Here is a 21,599-nt window from a genome sequence, read left to right as displayed (position 1 = left end):
GATGAATTGACAGACAGATGCACACAGGAGAGGTTGTGTTGAATCTGAATGTATTTGTCAGGTGGAGCACCAGTCTTTTTATAGTACAGAGAATACAAGGGGTTGGAAGTCACATCAGGCAAGGTACATTGAAGTTTACCAGATACAAAGGAATGACTTCGAAAAGAATTGCAGGAATCAAGTAAATGTTTACAATAAAGATAAGCAGTCCTGCCTAGGATCAGCCTAATGACAGGCAAGAATTTCACACTTTAGTGTTAATAGCACCAGGGGGTTCTGCTCTTGGCAGGCCTCAAGAATGTGTCACAGACCCCTAAATTCCTAGGCCTTGCTAATTCTTATCTGATCTGGAGAATCTCCATTTGTCAGGAGAGTATACCAACTTGCTTTTGGTATGCAATGTAGCCTGTACTAAAGATTTCTATGTCAGTGAGATTCCCTGGCTTTTTCTGCAGACCAGTTGAGCCACTGGCTCCATCTATTGTAATGCTTAATTAGTTACTGAATAACTTCCTTGCTGCCTTCTCACAGGATTCTAAGCTCGGGCGGCTTCTGGGATTTTGGAACACTGGGGAAACTAACAAGATTAATACAGAATTAATCTTAAGAGGCATTTATAATAAAATATTAAAAGAGAGCTCGTAGATCCATACACCAGACTAACTCGGGAAAAGAGTATGAGAATGAGAGCGCCAAAACTCCAGGAGGAGAGCTTCCTTGAAACTCTTTGCCTCATGAGTGGCTTTTAGGCATCACTGCCTGTCAAGCTGACTCAACCGGAGTGCTGTGGCACCTACCTCCCACTCCACCTTCCCTTTTACCTGCCCAATCATCAGCTCTCCTTTATTTTACAAATTAAGGTGGGAAGCAGGTTTACAGGAACTCACCTGAGTGCTGGCTCATTCCTTGTTCAAAACCACTCACAGGAGAACAGAATTAACATCAAATATAATTAGCTCCAGGGCTATCCACAACAGGGGCTAGTTTACAGGTTCAGAGATTCAGTCCAATATCATCAGGGTGGAAGTATGGCAGCATCCAGGCAGGCATGATACAGGAGTAGCTGAGAGGTCTACATCTTCATCTGCAGGCCTCTGAGAGAAGACTGACTTCCAGTCACCTAGGACTAGGGTATTAAAGTCCATGGCCACAGTGACACACCTACTCCAACAAAACCACCCCACCTAATAGTACCACTCCCTGGCCCAAGCATAGACAAACCATCACAGCAAGATAACTCAGTCCCAGAAAAACATGTGCAGTATGTACTCACTAGTAAGTAGATATTAGCCATAAAATACAGGTGCCATGCTACACTCCACAAATCCAAAGAAGCTAAAAAGGAAGGCCCAATCAAATCTGCTTGAATCTCACTTAGAAGGGGGAATAAAATAGTCATAAGAGGCAATTGGAGAGAGGGAACTGGAAGGGAGGGAGGGAGGGAGGGAGGGAGGGAGGGAGGGAGGGAGGGAGGGAGGGAGGGAGGGAGGGAGGGAGGGGAAAGGAAATGCTGGGTTCAGGATCAGGTGAGGAGAAGGACAGGAAAGATGGCTAGATGGCCATGAAAATGAACAGAAATATGTAACTGACAGGAGTGATGAAGCAGTGGGCATCTCCAGGATGAGACAGAATCCTGAGAAAAGGGAAGCACCCAAGAATCAATGGAGATGACCTTAGCTGTAACTCTCAACATTGGAAATATGGAACCTGAAGAGGCCTCCTTCTGTAGCCAGGCAGGAACTCCACCCACAAAACTTTCAACTCAAAATGTTTCCTGTCTACAAGATATGCAGATACAGGGGATTGAGCAGAGACTGAGGGAATGGCCAACCAATAACCAGCCCAACTTGAGACCCATCCCACCAGCAAGCACCAGTCTGACTTTCTTAATGATATTTTGTTATGCTTGCAGACAGAAGTATATTGTCCTCTGAGAGGCTCCACCCAGCAGCTGACTCAGACAGATACAGACACCCAGAGCCAAACAATGGATGGAGCTTGGGGACTCTTATGAAAGAATAGGAGGAAGGATTGTGGGCCCCAAAGGGGATAGGAACTCTGCAGGAAGACCAAGAGTCAACTAACCTCGATTCTTGGAGCTCTCAGAGTTTGAGAGCTCCAAGAACACCAACCAAAGAACACACATGGGCTGGACCTAGGCCTTCCTGCTCATGTGTAGCAGATGTGCAGCTTGGTTTTCATGTGGGTCCCAAACAACTGGATTGGGGGCTATCCAAAAAGCTGTTCCCTGTACCTGGGATATGTTCTTCTAGCTGGGATGCCTTGTCTGGCCTCAGTGGGAGAGGAAGCACCTGGCCTCACAGAGACTTGAAGTGCCAAAATGGGGAGAAACCCAGAGGGACCTTCACCACTCAGAGGAGAAGGGGAAGGGAGATGGTGGAAGGATTGCGGGAGGTGGTGACCAGGAAGGGGGCAGTGGGCAGGATGTAAAGTGAATAAGTAAAAAAATTAGGGAGCTGGTGAGATGGCTCAGTGGGTAAGAGCACCCGACTGCTCTTCCGAAGGTCCAGAGTTCAAATCCCAGCAACCACATGGTGGCTCACAACCATCCGTAATGAGATCTGGCACCCTCTTCTGGAGTGTCTAAAGATAGCTACAGTGTACTTACATATAATAAAGAAAGAAATCTAAAAAAAAAAAAAAATTAAATTAAAAAAATTTTAAAGACACAACTAGAGGATAGAGAGATGGCTGTAAGATTAAGAGCACATACTACTCTTTTGAGAACCTGAGTCCTGTTCCTGGCAACCATGTTGAGCAGCACACAGTCACTTGTAACTCTGCTCCAGGTTATCTAATTCCTTCTCCTGGCCCCTGTGGACATCTGCAGCCACGTGCACACATAATTAAAAAATAAAATAAGTCATAAAGTAACAATCAAAGACACAACTAAATCAATAAATTTATACAAATCATAAGAAATATTTTTAAATGACTTCCTTTGTCCAATATCAACATGTCTGGGATATAGTTAACAATGGTGCTCCAATGACAGAAGATAAAAGAAAGAAATTCACAAAATTAACAGGTTATGCAACTGCTACCCATGATTTATACTTACTGAAGTATCACTGCATAGCATAACAATACAAATTATGCATAAAACCTTTAAAAGTGGTTAATTCTACACAAATTGCCAATTCAACAATACGGTGAATTTCATAAAGCCGATGGGTTAAATCATCACCAATCCAGGAAGTCTTTCAAACCATTGATGATCACTATAGCAACATCATCTACTTTTCAAAAGTAAGGTGGCTAAACTTAGATCGCAGGTTAAAAACATTTTATGCTTTGAGATATGTTGTCAACTCTTTGTGTGTGTGTGTGTGTATGTGTGTGTGTCACAAACAAAACTTGTCCTAGTTTTTTACAAACTAGGCTTACAAATTTAACTTTGCTAGTGACTTTAACCACTCCTTTAAAATATTACTCTTAGCTGGGTGGCAGTGGCACACACCTTTAATCCCAGCACTTGGGAGGCAGAAGCAGACTGATCTCTATAAATTCAAGGCCAGCCTGGTTTACAGAGGGAACTCCAGGCCAGCCAAGGCTATGCAGAGAAACTCTACCTCGAAAAATAAACAAAAACAAATAAATAAAGAGATAGGTAGATACATAGATAAATTTTAAAATAAAACATTGGCCTTCAAGGCAAAACCAACATATCAACACAATTTTTTTCAAATTATAATAGTATTGCAAATAAAACTGAAAGTATAACAAGTTCAAATTAAGACACACATTTTTGTTAAACCCATTTAACACAGTCCCTGAAACGGTAAAAAAATATGGAGTGCATTTTTCAATTTGATAAAAGAATGTGAGACTGGATTTCAAGATTCCTAGAAAAATAAACAATATTTTGATATATCTGCAACCACATTTTCAGTCAACACAAATAAATATATTCCCTCTCTGCCCATTTTCAAAAAGAATTCACAGATCTTCAACCTGACAATTAACTTAAAGAAAAACCATGTTCATGTGTGAACTGTCCTGACGCAGAGACAGACATTCTGGCTTCATAATCCTACCACGTTCCTGGAATTACTTGTTGGGAGAGCCTGCATTTGAAAGCAACTGTGTTCAAGAATGAAGCACACAGAACTCTCGGCCACTCCCACCCGGGCGAGTTCAAAAAGACGCGCGGCGCTGGACCCTGCCCGCCCCTCGGACTGGAGAGGTGAGCGCGCTGCGCTGGAGCCCGGAGCCCGCACTCCGCCGCCGCGCACAAGCGACCAGACCCGCTCGGGTACCGCGCGGCTTCGGGGAACACTCGACGGCCAGGGTGCTGGACCGGGACGCGCAGGGTTCCCGGGGAGAGGGCAGACCCAGCAGACGACTCGGCGGGGCTCCTGGACCTTGAAGACCAGATCTGACCCTGCGAGATAGTCTGCCCTCACCAACGTTGAACCGTCCACACCTTCTCCTGAAGAGTTGATGACCACGCCTGTTTTTCAGGCCCCTGAGACCCTGTCCCCACAAGCTGAAGAGGCCAGCACAGTGCTCATTGCAGTTATCACCATAGTGTTCTTTACCCTGCTCTCAGTGGTGACCTTGATCTTCTTTTACCTGTACAAGAACAAAGGCAGCTAGATCACCTATGAGCCTGCAGAAGGGGAGCCCAGCGCCATCCTCCAGATGGAGACTGACTCAGCCAAGGGCAGAGAGAAGTCTTGGCCTTCTTCCCAGGCTGGAGGGGCCAATTCTTGGCTCCAACTCTAAGACGCTGCCTCTGTAGTTAAGGAATGATACAGGCACATCCACTCACCTCCCAGGACACAGCCCCCAATACCAGCATCCACCGACTCCAGGATCCAGAGACACAGAGAAAGCTGTTCATGATTCTAGGCCGTGATAAAGACAGGGCTCGCAACCAGCCAACAAAAAGGGGCGGTGCCTGTGTTGGAAGTGAGGTCACATATTGGTCCACTTTGTCCCCTCCCTAGTTAACAACCAATAGCCCCAGTCAGTGTAGCTATCCAGTCTTTCTAGAGGCTGGACATCACAGGAAGGGGTCAGGCCAGGAAAGGGATAGGAGTCTGAGAATGTTACTGCCTTTGTTTGATCAGAGCCCCACTGTTCCCCAATCAGCCTCAAACTTCTTCGGTTTTTATCCAAATTAAACTTATGAAAATCAAAAAAAAAAAAAAAGTACAGCACATAAAAAGTAAAACTAGCAACAAAATCTCTGGTGTGCAACTTGAGAATACAGAGATCTGACCCGCTCCCATTAAAGCGGATGTGGATGCAAACATTTCTCAATACAATGTCCAACATCCCACTAGTTTTATGTTATACTATTTTACTTATATAATAATTTTAAAAGTCTTTAAAATCAGTGGAGTTTTATTTCTTGGATACATTAATTTTTCTTTATTGACGATCACAAAGCCAAAGCCTGCTCCATGATTTTAAATGAGTCTCCAAGCTGGAGTCACATAACTCAGATGTAAATGTTCATCTGTGGCGAGGAATATTATGAAAATTACATGCCAACTTTTTTCTCATCAGCTCATACAAGACCATCAGTGTTTGCATATGTAATGAGAGGTCTGAGATTGTTCTTTATCTACTGTAGCCCAGAGAAAGAGAAAATTCAGACACCCCTGTACTTTGTGTTCTAGGTGCTCAATAGCTGAGGAATTTCAAAGTGGGTCAGATTTCAGCAACTTGAGGGCAGTTAAAGGGACCGGAACTAAGAGTTAAAGAGGCACGAGATGTGGGAGGAGACAAGAAGGCATCTAGATAGGAAGTCTCCACAGAACTCCAAGAGCTTTGGGAACAGTGAACAAGTAAAACGGGCTAAGAAGAAGGTTCACACAAGGGGACACTGGGAAACGATGCTGAAAGGTAGACTGTCTGGGTTGTGAGGATCCCAGCAAGTGTCACTGCTTACAGGAAAAAGATTCATGTGAAGTAAGAAGGGACTTAGCTAGGCTATTTCAAACATTCAGAGTCTGATCCTCAGCTGTTTAATTTTGAGATATTTAAATATGGTACAACTTTAGAAACAAGCTTCCTCATGATTATCACAACAAATCTTAAGGCTGAAACTCCCTTGCAAATGTGTTTTGCAGAGCACCTTCCAAAGGAATGAAGTTTATTTTAATCTTTTTATTTTTTTATTAGATATTTTCTTTACATTTCAAATGTTATCCCCTTTCCTAGTTTCCCCTCCAAAAATCCTCTATCCCCTTCCCCTTCCCCCTGCTCCCCAATCCACCCACTCCTGCTTCCTGACCCTGGCATTCCCCTATACTGGGGCATAGAACCTTCACAGGACCAACGGCCTCTCCTACCATTGATGACCGACTAGGCCATCCTCTGCTACATATGCAGCTAGAGCCACGAGTCCCTCCATGTGTTTTCTTTGACTGGTGGTTTAGTCCCAGGGAGGAATGAGTTCTATTGACTGAGAAACAACGCTTAGGATAAAGGTCTAGGGAGGGAGGGTTTATAACAAGTATGGTATCAACACTCTTTTACAAAGTGTATGAGACCTCTTTCATAAAGATGGGTTCTACTGACTGAAAGACAACTCTCAGGAGTTGGGGGATTCATGTGGAGGCTAGTTCCACAGAACAGCAAAAGATCAGCATGTTATCTGCCTCTCTGCTTCCCAGCTACCACAAGATGAGCAGCTGTGTTCTGCTACCTCTTCTACCCACCGTGATATTCTGCCCAACCATCACCTAAGAACAGTAGCGCTAAATGAGCCTGAGCTCAAACTTGGAACCACAATAAATCTGTCCTCCATTTCAGTGTCTCTGTTAAGTCACAGCAACAGAATGCTAACACACACCTCAAATACAATGTGCTCAAAACTTAACTCTACCTCATTCAAAAAAGTCTCTTTCCAGTATCTCCTGTTCGAGAAAAGAACATTCAGCTGCACCAACCAGAAATGTATGAACAAAGAAACCACACTTGATCTCTCATACCTCAGCCTTATAAAATATGTGTTCTGGTCATAGACACAAAATATATCTATCTTTCCCCTTCTTAGTATCCTGGCCATTACCATCCTAGTCTAAGTACAACCTATGCCTCGAATATGCAATTATGTCTCATTCAGATTTTACATAAAATTGTGCATTCCTCTAATCCATTATTCTCAAGGAAAGAAAATAATTTCAAGAATAAACCTGAGAATTTCATAGCATGCCCCAATTCTGCTTCAGATACCCAGTTCCATAGTTCTTTGGCTAAAGTCAGATTTGCTCCCATTGGCCTACATGACCTACCTCTTAAGCTCATCTCTATTGCCTACCTTTTTTCTGTTTCTCAAATCTAAGTCTGCCATCTGCCTACATCAAGGCCAGCCTGGGCTACATGGCAAGCTAACTTTGAGGTATAGAAATGAAGCTGAATGTCCGGTCCTATCGCGGGTTGCAGAGGAGACCGACTCACGAGCCGGGCCAGCCACGCCCCAGAACCCTCCCCTCCGCTACCCTCCGACGACGCCGGCCACGGCCAAGAGCGGCTGCGGCACGGAGCAGGGCCAGCCCGTTGCCTAACCGCCAGACTAACACCCACACGACCAAGAAACAGATTCCGCGCCAAGGTCCGGCGGGTTCCCACTTCAGCTCCACGCCCCAAACCCCGCTTCCGGGCCCGAGGTGGGGGAGGGCTTAGAGAAAATGTGCACCAATCGTTATGTAGACGTGGAGAACGTCTGGCCTCTGGACCAACGAGAGAGATGGTGGGCGGAGCCAAAGGCGTGGGCTCGCTCCGGGATTTAAACTTGAACAGCGGACCGTTAACGACTACGCTGAGCGTGGAGGTGTCGTGCGCCTGCGCGAGTGGGAAACAGTGTTCCGGGGTGAGCCGCGGCTGCTAGACCCTGGGCAGCGGCGGCCGAGGCTGGTGAGGGTCGCGGAGCTGGAGCGGTGGACCTTTCCTGGGACAGGGTGCAGCGGAGACCTGCGCTCCTTCCCTCGGCCGCTGCGCGTGGATTCGCGTTTTCTTCCCTGCCAGGCTCTGGCGTTCAAGGTAAATCTCGGCAGCGTTGCTCCGGACGTCTTTAACTCGCCGCCCAAGCCCCTGCAGGTCACAATTGCCTGCGCCACTTTTGCCCGGTGGGCAAGCGAGTGGACAGAGCCCTCCCTGCCAGCATGGAAACGGGGACAGGTCCCTGGGGAAGTCGAGCTCCCGGCACGCCCGTGGCCAGATGGTGCGACTGGTGGTGTTATTGTTGGAAGAGCAGGGAAGTAGCCTCAGGTTTGGGTTACACCCTCCATGGATTCATGTGTACAGCCGGCTTGCTTAGGATTTAGGATAGCAAATAAAACTGAAGGAACCCCTCTGAGTGATCTTACCCCAGAAAGAGTGAGAAAAAAACGTATAAAAGCTATACAATACAAACAAAAATATCACTGTGCCCTTTCAAGTTGGTTAGGTTTTTTTTCACTGTGCAGTGCTGATGAAAGTGAAAAAAATAGAGGCACTCTAACGCGTGTGTTGAGGTAATAATCAGTTTTTCTAGAGAGCAGTTTGTCATTTGATTTAGAAGTTAAATTGAACCATAATTTCAGTTATAGCCAAATACAGGAATTTAAAGGGTTAAAAATACCACCACCACCCCCCACCCCAATCTTTTTACTGTAACTAGGTAATCCTGGAGCATTTTGAGGGTTTTTTGTTTTTAAAGGAAAGGTAATTTTAGTCACTATTACCCATATTTATCCTCGATATATAAGATGGTTTAGCTTCTTGTGAGATCGTTGTAAGCAAAGGAACTGAGTATAACCTATAAACATGAAAAGTTGCTTTTCACTTGTAAGCATCTACATATTTGAGGTGTAAAAATGAAGGGGACATAATTTGAACACAAAGAAACAGGACTTTATCACTGTAAGGATGCCATTAAAAATCATCTTGGCTTTAGTCTAAAATCACCCAGGCCAACTCCAGAAGAGATATATACATGTCTCAATTCAAACTTCAAAACCTTTTGAAATAATTCCACTTTTTAAATGAAGTAAGCTTTATTCCCTACTTTACATTTTTCTAACATTCAGTCCTACTTTGGAGTTTGTATAAATATTATCTCTCTGAAGTAATTTTGTAAGAACACATTTAGGAGCCTCTCATTGACTGCTTCTGTGATGACAACCAATAAGCTAACTGAATCATTTTCTTTTATATTCATACCCAGACAACCTCTTAAGAGGATTGCCTCAGCCTTGAACTCTTGATTCTATAGACTCCTGGAGTGTAACACCCTTCAGTTAGGGCCCCCCACCCCACTCCTGCCCCAGTGTAATGTGCTTTAGAGTTGACTTTTTAAATAAGAATGTTTCATAAAGTCAGTTTTTCTTTTCTAGGTTTCCTTTTTGTTAACTCAAATACAGCCAGTCAAGGAAAACCAAAATAAGGTAAGAAACTGTTTTGAGGCCCAGAGTTGGGATCCCTTACAAATACCTCGAATTTCAGCTCCAAGGACTCAAAAGATGCCTTCTGACCTCCGTGAACACCCATGTGTATACACACACACATACACATAAAACTCTTCAGAATTTTAAAAATTCAAAGACAAAGCAGTCCTTTTTAGACTGTTCCATAACAAGTGACTGTGTCACTGCTTTCCTGGCTCCTCTGCTGGGCCGTGAAAGTTAGTACTGTGCTGTACACTTCTGCACAAGTTACTCAACCTATCTTATGCTCTTTGATCTTCTAAACTGGAACTCTTTCCTGAAATCTTCAATTCTCTACCATCCTCCAACGCTAGGAGCCCTAGCACTTAGGCAGCACCAGAATACTGTAAATACTGTGTGTGCTTACATGTTCCTTTAGTTAGCAGTTTCAGGACATGGTGTGTTTTGGATCTTGAACTTCGGTTTTGTTTAATAAATCTGCATAATGCTACTATAGTGACAGGTGACTAAGGTAGAAACGTAAGTTATTTTGCAATGAGTTAAGAATTGTGTATGCTTCAGTACATATTAGCATTTATAAATATTAGCAATACTTTTCCTACATTATTTCTTTTAAAATTTCTCTGTGGTTCTAGAAAATAATGAATGTGACACACTGCTTACCCAAATTAACTTTTTGTCAATTTTCAGCCATACTATTTGCTAATGTCCAACCCTTTAGAAAACTTGTATTTTCCACCTTGGACTCAAAGCTTTTTCATGTGTGGTTGTTGAGAAAGGGTTTCTAATAGCCCAGGTTGGCCTTCAAGTCACTGTGTGGTGAAGAGATAACTTTGAACTTAGATTCTGTCTCCACCCAAAGGCTGGGAGTATAGGTGTGTGCCTCCACACCTTGAGACTCAAAACATTTTTCTTTCTTCTGTCTCAAGTTCTGCAAAGTTGAACCTTCCAGAACTTGGTCAACAAGAAACAAAAATGGTTTCACAACTCTAAAGGGTCCTAAGATGAGTTCAATATATCATTTTATTCAGAACCTAAAAGTTTTTACTCCTACCCTTACTAAAAAGTTTGTCTGCCACTGTACTTAGCTGCCTCGTTAAAACATGTTGTGCAGTCTTGAGTTAGGTGGATTCTGGGTAGCTTCATGCCTGGCGCAGAACGCATCTATCTATCTTTAGTTAATGAATTCTTAGGAAGTAAGACACTTTGGCAAAGATCTTTGAGGTTATTAGTTATCACATTTGCCTTTGAAAAAGAACAAATATACCGGTAGACCAGGCTTTAATGGATTGGAACACAAGGCACAGATTTCCAGGTGCATATAACTGACAAGTGCTTTTTGCATCTTTCATTTCATAACTCTTTTGGACAGGGATTAGAGAATACATCCTTTTCTGTTTAACAACTTGTTAGGCCTTTTTGCCAATCATTAGAATTTTAACTGGTTGTTGCTCCCTGGATCCTGTTAGAGATGCTAGGCTTCCTAGGATTATACAATGCTGTTAATTTCTGCATCTATTATACAAACCCTCTTACTTGGATTCTCTAAAACAGTATTTTCTTCTTTGTCAGCACAGTCCCTTTTGGCTTTTGTTTCTTCCTTATGGAGTAAATGTGGGTGCTCAATTCTTCCTCTTCTCACAAAATGCTGGATCCGGGATTCCAGTCCTTGGCATTTGGGACGATCCATGAGGGGCTTATATGTGCGCATTTTCACTCCTTCCACAAAGGCACTTGTGTGCTTTATGACAGAGGGTTGAATGTTTCTCCATTCTGTTGCTTCATCCATCTTTGTTCCTGCTGCACATGTTACCATAACAGAGTCTAGTCCTTGTAGCATACTATATAGCATGTGAGTTTTAACAGCATGATTAGCCCATAGCTGTTGTAGGTGGGTAACATTGAATTCCTGAACCTCATGGTCATAAATCCACTTGGTATTTTCAAATTTACAGTCATATAAGACTAGAGGAAATTCAACAGCCATGCTAAAGAGAAACAAGTATAAGAATACACAGCAGTTAGCCAATGGTTCTTTCTTTTTTTTAAAATACTGAGCTTTAGTTGAAATTAAGGGGGCAGGAAAGATCCACTAATGTCAGTGGTAACTGTCTTAATCTAGAGCAAAACAAAAAATGATGATCAATTTGACCTGTACTAAGTAAATGTCAGTGGTAACAAATCAAGACATGGGCTGATGGAGGCTCCCCATCATACCAGAAAATTTAAAACAGTTGATCCAGATTTGTTCATGACATTCTCACAACCTCTTTAGCCACAGCCTAGTCACAAAATAAAAACCTCTACCTTCCCTATAATTTCAGAAGCTGGGAATTAGGAGCCCAGTCCAAATAGCTATTTTCTTACTAATGGGGAAAAAAAAATGAGAAAACTAGTAGACAGTGCCCCCTCTTCTATGTTCATACCAGTCTACAAATCACACGTTTAGAGGGAAGTTGGGGAGATGGTTCAGTGGTTAAGAGCATTAGCTTCCCTCCCAGAAGACCTGGCTTCAGTTCCTAGTACCCACATGGTTGATCTACAACCTTCAGTAACTCAAGTTCCAAAATATCTGACACCTTCTTTGACCTATATGGTTACCAGCTACACAAGTAGTTCTCAGATATACATGAAGGCAGAAAACCCATATACATATTTTAAAAGTATATACAGTTTAATGAGGGCAGTCATTGGTGAATAATTTCAATAATGGGAGGGACAAGGATATACTAGTTTGATTTAACTTACCTATATTGAGGTTTCTGGGGATTTTTCTGTATGTTCAGCAATTCATCAATAATCTCTGGCTTCTCCATTCCTTGGCCAATCAGGAAGAGGATAGCCATCATACACCGAACTTGATGATACAAGAATGCCTGGCCAATTACTTCAAATTGACATAACTGGAATGGTTCTTGCCTTCTCTCCTCACCTGGGCTCTGGGCCACTAGTTGTACTTGTGCAGACAGAATAGTCCTCTGAAAATTAATCACTCCATTGGCTACATCCATTTTACACAAGTTTCTGAAATCATGAGTGCCAACATATTTCTGAGCTGCATAATTCATGGTTGCAATATCTAAATCCGCACGAGGGAAAAAATAGCGGTAAGTCCGCTCAAGACAGCTAAACCTAGCACTGAAGCTAGGTTCTACAGGGGCCCAGGCCAATACTCGGATGTCTGCAGGAAGCACCCGATTGAGAATGTGAGTATAACGGATCTCTTTAGCAAGATCATCAGCTTCATGCTTTAAATTAGAATCTTCTGAATCCCTGCTCGATGGAAACTGAGAACGTAGGTCTAGAGAAATCACCTGTGGAATTGTAGAGAGATATCAAAACTCAGTATGTACACTCAGATTTCCCTGTTATTACTGGCTCTGAGAAGCAAAATATTGGCCCTTACCTGTCCAAAGGCACTAACACCTTTGTCTGTTCGACCACACCTATGATAGTTGGATGTCTGTCTGCTTTCTACTAGTCGGGTCTTAGTTAAAGCCTCAAACAGTTTCTCTTCAATGGTATTGCTTGTGTTTTCCTGACTGGCAAAGCCCTGGTATCCCCAGCCTAGATAGGCTATTTTTAGAGCTACATGTCTACGGCCATGAGCACTGAAATCAAAAGCACGCTTAGTTTTTCCAGAGCCTAATGAATTTTCTCTGATGCTTGAGTCTTTTACATTGTTGGCCTGTTCTTTCTTTTTCTTAAGTCTTCCCACCTCCTGTTCCAGTTCCTTCACTCTGTTTAGGAGTTTCTCAATCTGGTTTCTGTCTGTGTTTTCAGCCATGACATCCCCAGAAAGAAATAATGCAGGTCCACCCTGTGGAAAGATAATGGAAATATCAGTGAGGTGATACATCAATTTCAGTGCTGGTTCCTTTGGTGATATCAGTGTCACATGATTAAATATCTAGACTGAGCATGGTAGTGCAAGAATATAGAGTCCTAGTACTTGAAAGACAAACAGGAGGACCACAAGTTCCAGGAGCCAGCTAAGGCTACAGAACAAGGTACCTCGAGAAATCAAAAGAATAGCTAAGATTTAATTTGATGTTAAAGATTATATGTTTTGCTTGCCCAGCACGCCCAAAATTACTAGTTTAATTTTATGGATTCTTCACTCAAGATACTGTTTCAGTCTATCTGGCCACTTCATAAAAGGAAAAGGGAAAAACTTTTATTCCACCATTTCAAAATTTTTTTAAAGTTAGGGAAATGTCTCAATTTCATTTCTTTGTCACTAGCCAAGATGACTAAGGACTCAGGTTGACCATTTTCTTCCTATAACATTTCCTTTTGACTTCTTGGTACATTTGTCCAGTAATTTTAATGGTAAGAATTATTTATGTGAGCTACTTATGACTGTTTCTATTGTTTTATAATATTTCAAGTTAAATGGCCTATATGTTATCTAATGTTCTGTTTTGTTCTAAAGGTGGCACAATAGAAGCTATCTTAATTGAAGAAATACTATCCGTGATTATATTTCTCATTGGGAATAGAACCTGGAGACAGATTTTCCTTTAAGCAGTTTTAATGGCAGAAAAAAGGTAATTACTTTTTACAACCAAATTTCATGTGTTTATAAAAGATTTCTATCACAGTTGAGTTAGTCTGGCATAATTTGGTCTAGAATGTGAAATTTCTGATGCATTCAGTAACCAAAGGGTAATGATGACAGTCTCAACACGGAGGTGGTCCTAGTTAGTCTGTGACTGTGGTTACTTACTTGGTGGTTATTTCCACATCTGTTCTACAGCTATGTCTGAAAGTTCCATTTTAATCCTTGGAGTTTATGATATAAGGTTAAACATTTAAATCTTTTAAGTCAAACTAAAATTACTAGAAGACAGGAAAATGCCCTTTTGGTTTTTCAAGACAGGGTTTCTCTGTGTAGCCCTGGTTAACCTGGAACTAGATCTGTAGACCACGCTGAGCTGACCTTGAATTCAGAGATCCACCTGCCTCTGGCTCCCAACTGGGATTAAAGGCAGCCTTTTCTTTTATTATTAAATCATCTGAGAAAGTTTTTAGGAACAGCAATACTAGGAACTCTTACAGCCTCCTGTAGGCTAGGCGATCATTCTTGTCACTAAGCTATGTTCCTAGGGGAAAGAAATGTCTAAGTAAAACACTATTAAACCCAAGAACTGTAGGAGAAAGAAAAGTAACTACCTAAAAAATATATTAGGCTAGCAAGAACAGACTTTAAAAGGTTAACAGCAAACAAAACTTGGGGATGTAGCACAGTGGTAGAACACCTTCCTGACTTACATGCAAGACCTAGATTTGATTTCACACTTAGAACTTGTATATAATTTAGTATGTAAAATAATCAGTTTTAATATAAAGATCAATAAAATGTAAATGAGCAGAGACCAGCTATTTCATACAAAAGGAGAAAAAGCTTACGAAAATCTGTTCAAGTATATGAGGACAGTTAATAATGGAACAGTCTATAAGGGATGAGAAAGTGTGATGGTACATCACAGTGGGGGAGGGGTGAAAAGCTTTAGTGGTAATTCCATGCTAGAAATTTGACCTGTGCTACATGCTTGTGCAAGTATATAAGAGTTTACAAGATACATTAATTTTCAACAAGTGATTATAAGTCTAGATTATGTCAATAAGGGACAAAACTTTAAACAGTGAAGTAAGTTTTTCTGTACTGACAGCTGAATCACCACAACTCTTTTTAAAGTTCAGAGAGGCTTTACACCGTTCTGCTTTATAGTGGGGGGGAAAATTAGTCTGAATGTGAAAAGTTCTAGAAAACTGCTAAGAAATTGCCTTCTAGAGAAATTTCATCAGAGAGGGGAAATCCATGCTTAAAATTATGCATGATTTTTCAATTTCAAGAGAAAAATGAAACAAAGTAGCAGGCAATAGATTACTACCTTAAATCTACTCAGGAAATCAACCACTGGGTGTTGAAGATAATGTATATTCAAGTTATTTTTATTAGAACAGATTTATCTTGGAGTATATGCATTCTAATGTGTGTTGTGTGCATGTATATACCTCAGAATGCTAGTCTTTTGATGTTCGGGTTATATCACTTAGGAATAAAAGCAAGAACTAAGTGTAATTCAGACTGCCTGAGCTACAATTCCAGCTCTGCTATTTACTAGCTATATACCTTTTGGAAAGTTAACTTCTTGGAGCTTCCTGTGAAAAGGAATTAAGCCTAAAATATAAGGATTACACAGATTAATAAAACACCTGAGAGTAAGGCCAAATAAATAAAGCATTCTCTAAGCATATTATATAATGTTCACTAAGCATCATGCTCCATCCATTACATGTAGTCTCAAGCTTTACATGCAGAACTCAACCATAGAAACCACTAAATGTGTGATAAGGCAATAGAAGGTGTAAGAAATGAGTAGAAATGAAGGTAAGAAATAGAATATCTCTACCACAGCTATTTGCCATTTTCCATTCAACTAAGATCAAGACAAGAACAAGCAATTAGGTAGAAACTGACCAATATTATCTCTTACAGACAAGCTTATAGTGTACCGGAAGCAATGAAGCAACTAATAGGACCTGGTGGACAAAAATGGGCCAATATGGATCCAGAAGAACGAATGTTAGCTGCTGCTACAGCATTTACACGGATCTGTGCAGGGCAGGGTGAAGGAGATTCAAGGAGAGAAGCCCAGGCTGGCCAGTATGATCCCTACAGTAAAGCCTCAGTAACACCAGGAAAGAGACCTGCTCTTCCTATGCACCTGCACTTCCCATATACAGGAAGCCATGTCACTTCATCCACAGTTTCAGAGACTTCCCAAAAATGCAGAAAACCAGTGATGAAGAGGAAGGTGCTGCGTAGAAAGCCAGATGGGGAAGTGCTAGTGACAGATGAGTCTGTTATCAGTGAATGTGAGTCTGGAACAGAAAGTGATTTGGATCTCTGGGACTTGAGACACAGGTTGATGAACTTACAATTCCAAGAAGGTACAGAATCCCCAGGTGTCACTTCACAAAAATCTAACCTACCATGTGAATACCAAGGAATTTCACAAGAAGATCAGCTCATTTGCTATCTACAAAGAGAAGAAATGGGCCCTCCTGTTTATGAACAAGATTTGATTGTTGCCAGCAGACCCAAGTCCTTTATTCTCCCCAGACTGGATCAGTTGAGCCGAAACCGGGGCAAGATAGACCGAGTAGCCAGATATTTTGAGTACAAAAGAGACTGGGATTCAATGCGGTTTCCTGGTGAAGATCATAGAAAGGAGTTACGCTGGAGTGTCCGAGGGCAAATGCTTTCCCGAACAGAACCTCCGTCCAAGCCTCAACATGTGTATGTTCCAAACAATTACCTGGTGCCAACGGAGAAGAAAAGATCTGCCCTTCGGTGGGGTGTGCGTTGTGACCTTGCAAACGGTGTCATGCCCAAGAAGCTTCCCTTCCCGCTTTCTCCTTCTTAAGTCTTTAAAAAACATGTCTCTCCTACCAAAAGAGTTAGGATAACCTAGTTCTTTATCTCTCCTTTAAATATAATTGCCTTGAAAAGCAGGCAGAACACAGAATAAGGACTTCACTGGTTCTTCCTAGCGTTGTTGGTATGTCACATAGATATCGTACACCACTTGAATTTCTAATTCTCAAATAGAGCAATTGTGAGGGGGATGGAAAACTACTGGAATTTGGATTTTGTCAAAGTAAGTGCCATTTTGAAACGACTTGTAAACTGTGGCTTGTTTTTTTGTTTGTTTGTTTTTGGGGGGTTTTTTTGTTTGTTCTTTTTTTAGGATTAAGCTAATCTATTAAAGAATTTTGGAAAATGAGTTTGAACCTTGTTTTAAATACTTCCCAATATAAGAAGACCTTAGATCTAGGCTGTGATTCTCCCTCTGATCCAATAAAGGTTTTGTTTGTATACAGCCTGACATGAAGACAGATACAAAAATGAACTAGACTGGGTATAGATCTTGAGAGTCCAGTAAGGAGTAGCTAAAAATCAGTTTTCTATTTCAAGCACTAAACTTAGGCCTGAAAGCAGAGTGCTTGTTCAAGAAGGAAAAACACTTAACCACGATCAGCACTGACAATTACTAGCTGCTAAAACATTTTCTTAACATTTAATGCTATCGATAGAATACATTTACCCAGTTCCACCCACTGCTAGACACATCAAGAAGAAAAATAATCGGACTCGACTTCGTGAGTACACTCACTCCACGAAAGTAAAAACTGCAAACTCAGTGATGCATCAGAGCCAGAACTATGCCACAAATGCCTGGGAATACATAGTAAGTGGTACAAATATGTTATAAATCAAACAGCAAGATCTGCCGTACATGTAGAGCACGGGGAATAGTTAAAACTCAATTCTAGGTGCAGGATTAAAAGTCTTATCAGCTTTTCAAAACACTTGAGTGGGGAAGAAGTTATTTACCTTTATCTGGACTTCAAAGTTCAAATAACAAAAATCAAAAGGTTTTTCAAGTATCCCAGTTGACTAAGTATCCCTATAAGCATGAATTGGGCTAGGTAAATCCAGTCACCAGGCAGATTATTTTTAAAGTCATGACTCCAAGACTCTTGGCCCAGTACTGTTTGCTCCAGCACACTAGGTTTATAAGTGAAATTCAGAAGGTTGGCAGATACAGTGTGGGGGTGACCAAATACCCACAAAGGGAATTCCTGGGCGCACCAAGCTTTCACCCTAAAATAGCACGCCCCAAATGAACGAAACTTCTTTAAATGTTTAAATATATATGGTGAGGGTACACATTTCCTTTGTAATAAAGGGTTTGAGACGCGCTACGACCATTAATCAACTCTGAAAAGAATCGTGTAAAGCAAAACCCAAAGTTTCCAGCCACCCCTTCCTTCCACAGCATCATTAATGGGCTTCCACTGTTCATATTTGAGCAATTTTGATGTAGTAGAGGCCCTCTAAACTAGTTACAGACTCTAAGCCCGGCCGATGGGATTTCTTAGCTCCAAGAAGTTCCAGGCACGACACGATATGCGTTGTCCTAAGTCCCATTTCATACACCAAGGCCTTCTTGAAACACTTAAATACCAGGGCAGAAGGTAGCAGTTCAGCCTCCATCTGTTCATTCCTCTCTAGAACTCAAAGATGCCCAACTCAGAGTTTAACTCACCTTCCGGTCCTCAGAAGGCGGCCATGCGGCTAGCCGGAAGCTCTGGCTTTCCGTCTTCAGTAAGCATGCGCGGCTTCACCAAGCGTGCGCCGACGGTTCTGGGAAATGTAGTTCGGAAGGCACGGTGTGGGCTTTAAGCCGAAGCCCACCGCATGCGCAGGTTTCTGATGCAGCTTCCTCTTTACCGCAAACCAAAATCAATACGAGAAATATAGTCTGGTCTAAAATGAGAAAAAAAGATTTTCAAATGCTGGCTATCCTATATGAAAACTAAGAAACTGAAGATCCTGCCCCAACAACGTTTAATTAACAGAAATTTAACCTTGAGAGTCGAAACATTTACTATTAGAATGTAAATGTAAGGGTTAAAGGGAAATGCTATGACCTGAAAACGCTGAAAGATTGCGACAGACCAGGGCCAAGGAATTCTGCTTCAGCACCACGGAGAGATCATGGCTACCGTTTTGGGTTTCTGCTTTTGACAATTATAGAAATGTTGCCCCAAGTCTTAAAATTCCAGTCAGAAAACTGAAAATCCTGGTTCTTTGGTCCAAACTTAGCTACCCCAGAGCTGTGCAATACATGTCATAGATATAGATAGTGGTGGTACAGATTGCTTTAAAAGGAGACCCCGCCTTAGAATAAAAATTAAAATATGCGTGTATGTGGGCACATCACAGGTATCCTGGACACATGTCCGCACTTGAGTTCTGTTTTCCTTCTGAACCTCTGGTCAAGCCCCTCTCTCCCTCCACTGTGCAACCTCACACCTGGTGATGCCCAAGCGGGGCTATGGGGAGAGATACCCGCACGAGAGTCTGCAGCGCGGTGTGTGTACCGCCTCCGTGCCCACTTTCTCTCTGCTGTGCGGATGGCCGGCTGGTCAAACGGAAAGCTCGCGGGTGTCCCGCACAGCTGCGCCCCGCACCTCTCTCCCTCCGCCCACCCCGCGCCGGGCCCGCGCCTGCGCACTGCGCCGCGCCACGGGTGGTCGCGAGGCGGACGCCGGTCCCGAAGCCTGACCATTGGCCACTGAGCCGGCGCTGCCCCGCGCGGGGGTGGCAGCACGTGCCAGGGGCGAGAGCGGAGACCGCAGCTATGGCGTCGTTACTTTGGGGAGGCGACGCCGGGGCGGCGGAGAGCGAGCGGCTGAACAGCCACGTAACTGCCGCTGAGCAGGGGAGGGCCCAGGGGCGGGGGCTAGAACAGGGACTCCCGAGGGAAGTCCCCTGGGAAGGGGAGCGCCCGGCCGGCGTTTAGAGCGGGGTGTCAAGTGATGGGGGGCTGGGCTGGAAGGGCCACAGAAAAGGAGACTCCCAGAAAGGACCGACCTTTGACTTGAAAGGGCAGCCCCCCGCCCCCCTGCGCGCCAGGAAATACAGAGAGTGCGCAGCTGCTAGTCCTATCTGTACTGAGTTTTCTCCTATCCTAGTTTTGACCATTTAGCAGGCTTCTCATCTTCATAGCCACCTTCCCCCTTGTAGTTGTTGTAAACCACTCATCACCCAGATGCTGCCCATATTCAGACTAAGAGCCCTTATAAAGAGAGACTATGGAAGCTCCCATTCTATTATATGAGAATTCATACAATTACAGATTCCTATAATGAAATCATTAACCCTTAACATTGCAAAGGAAGCCGTTTGAGGTGGTCTTCCCTGCCCTTGCTGTAGGATAGCACCATGCTTCTTGCTTGATGTCCTGCTTCCTAACCTTGGTTGAAATTTGTGCCTTTCAATAGTTTTCAAATCTCGTCCATCCCAGGAAGAACCTTCGTGGTATTAGGAGTACCACAGTCCCAAACATAGGTGAGTGTTGTTAGGCTAAAGCAAGACTGACTTAATTAAACACCTTTGCTTTCCCCATGTATCTGCCATGAAATAGCGTTGGCTTCCTTCCTCTCCATTGAAAACCCTCCACCTCCTCACTCGCATCACTTTACTCTTCCAGGAGATGGCTCTGTTTGCATACACTGTAGAATCTGTGAGACATTCTGAGAATGCATTGTATGTTTTTAGTCAACATTTTTCTTTATGCTTCTTATTTTCCCTTTTACCCTCATAGACGGCTCTCTTAATACGGAAGAAGATGATGATGAAGACGATGTAGGTAGGAGACAAGCTCGATTGAATGTACCTATTAGCTCTGCTGCTTCGTTTATCATTGCTTTGACTGTGCTAGTAGGATTGATTTCCTTGGGAAAGCACTATCTTTGTTTATTTTTTGAATGAATACTATGGGAGGGGGAAGTACTGAATTAGGAGGGGGTGCATTTCTTTAGACTACGTTGAAATGAAAACTGCAAGGTGTAGATTAAGCATTTTCGGTTTGGCTAGGAAGATATTGCAATTAGATGTCGGTCTGCACATGGTCAAGGGTTTGCACAACAGAGCATAAGAAACTGGGTCTCGGTAAAACGAGGGAATCCTCAGTGCTGTGGCATTCCTTCTCGGACTTCCTTTTCTCAGGAAGATGAGAACAAGCTGCTGTTGGTTGATATATATTGTTACTCAGTAGGAGATAACAGTTAATTAGCTGTCATCTAAGAGGTTTGATGTCCCCTTGTGATTTTGCTTTTTTAGTGGATTTGGCAGCCAATTCACTCTTAAACAAGCTAATCCGTCAGTCCTTAATAGAATCCAGCCACCGAGTGGAAGTCTTACAGAAGGATCCCAGCTCTCCACTCTACTCGGTAAAAACGTTTGAAGAGCTACGGCTGTGAGTATCTTAGCTCTTAGTGTACAAGATGCTTATGCAAGTAAACATTAACAACCTACCATGCTAGTTACCCAAACCCATCAGCATCCCCCCTTCGTTTCCTAGTACGCCGTATTAAAGTAGATCCTATAGTTTTACATGCAATTAAAACATATCTCAGGGAGTACTCAGATACCTAAGTTGGCTAGCAACCTGAGCACTTTTTGATAGAAAATATTTTAATCTTGCAGAAGTTGGGGATACCCAATGGAGGACAGAATCCAGACACAGGCGTTGATGGCCTGAGCATGATCCCCTTAGCACTTCTTAAAAAGTTATAAGCTTTTGCTTTTCTAACCATACTTTATTTCAAATG

The 21,599-nt window shown here is 42.7% G+C and overlaps 3 protein-coding genes and 1 pseudogene across 6 annotated transcripts in view; 3 read left to right on the top strand and 1 right to left on the bottom strand.

The window, feature by feature from the left end:
• Positions 1-4,030: 4,030 nt before the first annotated feature.
• On the top strand, positions 4,031-4,749 carry LOC110301513 (small cell adhesion glycoprotein pseudogene; annotated as a pseudogene).
• A 2,991-nt stretch (positions 4,750-7,740) lies between these two features.
• Hyls1 (HYLS1 centriolar and ciliogenesis associated) lies at positions 7,741-17,134 on the top strand. Of its 2 annotated transcripts, XM_021173087.3 has the most exons (4): positions 7,741-8,019; positions 9,354-9,404; positions 13,840-13,954; positions 15,910-17,134. In XM_021173087.3, exons 3-4 carry the CDS (start codon positions 13,941-13,943, stop codon positions 16,838-16,840), a joined length of 945 nt encoding a protein of 314 aa, XP_021028746.1. In that variant the 5' UTR covers positions 7,741-8,019; positions 9,354-9,404; positions 13,840-13,940; the 3' UTR covers positions 16,841-17,134. The 2 variants fall into 2 exon arrangements, with proteins under 2 accessions (XP_021028746.1, XP_085700647.1); XM_085844521.1 differs by lacking the exons at positions 7,741-8,019; positions 9,354-9,404 and adding an exon at positions 12,355-12,610.
• Positions 10,669-19,579, bottom strand: Pus3 (pseudouridine synthase 3). 3 transcript variants are annotated; one of them, XM_029481689.2, is made up of 5 exons: positions 19,333-19,579; positions 18,527-18,747; positions 12,811-13,224; positions 12,153-12,718; positions 10,669-11,392 (listed from the first exon to the last, which is right to left on the bottom strand). In XM_029481689.2, exons 3-5 carry the CDS (start codon positions 13,189-13,191, stop codon positions 10,894-10,896), a joined length of 1,446 nt encoding a protein of 481 aa, XP_029337549.1. In that variant the 5' UTR covers positions 13,192-13,224; positions 18,527-18,747; positions 19,333-19,579; the 3' UTR covers positions 10,669-10,893. The 3 variants fall into 3 exon arrangements, with proteins under 3 accessions (XP_029337549.1, XP_021028744.1, XP_021028745.1); XM_021173085.3 differs by having other exon boundaries at positions 19,297-19,539; XM_021173086.3 differs by having other exon boundaries at positions 13,123-13,224; positions 19,297-19,539.
• Positions 19,469-21,599, top strand: part of Ddx25 (DEAD-box helicase 25) — a 17,313-nt gene continuing 15,182 nt past the window's right edge. The window contains exons 1-4 of the mRNA XM_021172067.3: positions 19,469-19,687; positions 20,268-20,334; positions 20,591-20,635; positions 21,109-21,244. Of these exons, the coding sequence (XP_021027726.1) occupies positions 19,625-19,687; positions 20,268-20,334; positions 20,591-20,635; positions 21,109-21,244 (311 nt within the window). The 5' untranslated portion in view covers positions 19,469-19,624. The remainder of the gene's footprint in view (positions 19,688-20,267; positions 20,335-20,590; positions 20,636-21,108; positions 21,245-21,599) is intronic.

This window comes from Mus caroli, unplaced genomic scaffold (assembly GCF_978045245.1).
Source record: "Mus caroli unplaced genomic scaffold, Mus_caroli_1 scaffold_11, whole genome shotgun sequence".
NCBI lineage: Eukaryota > Metazoa > Chordata > Mammalia > Rodentia > Muridae > Mus > Mus caroli.
The sequence above is the reverse complement of the archived record's forward strand: the minus strand, read 5'-3'. Positions and strand labels throughout refer to the sequence as shown.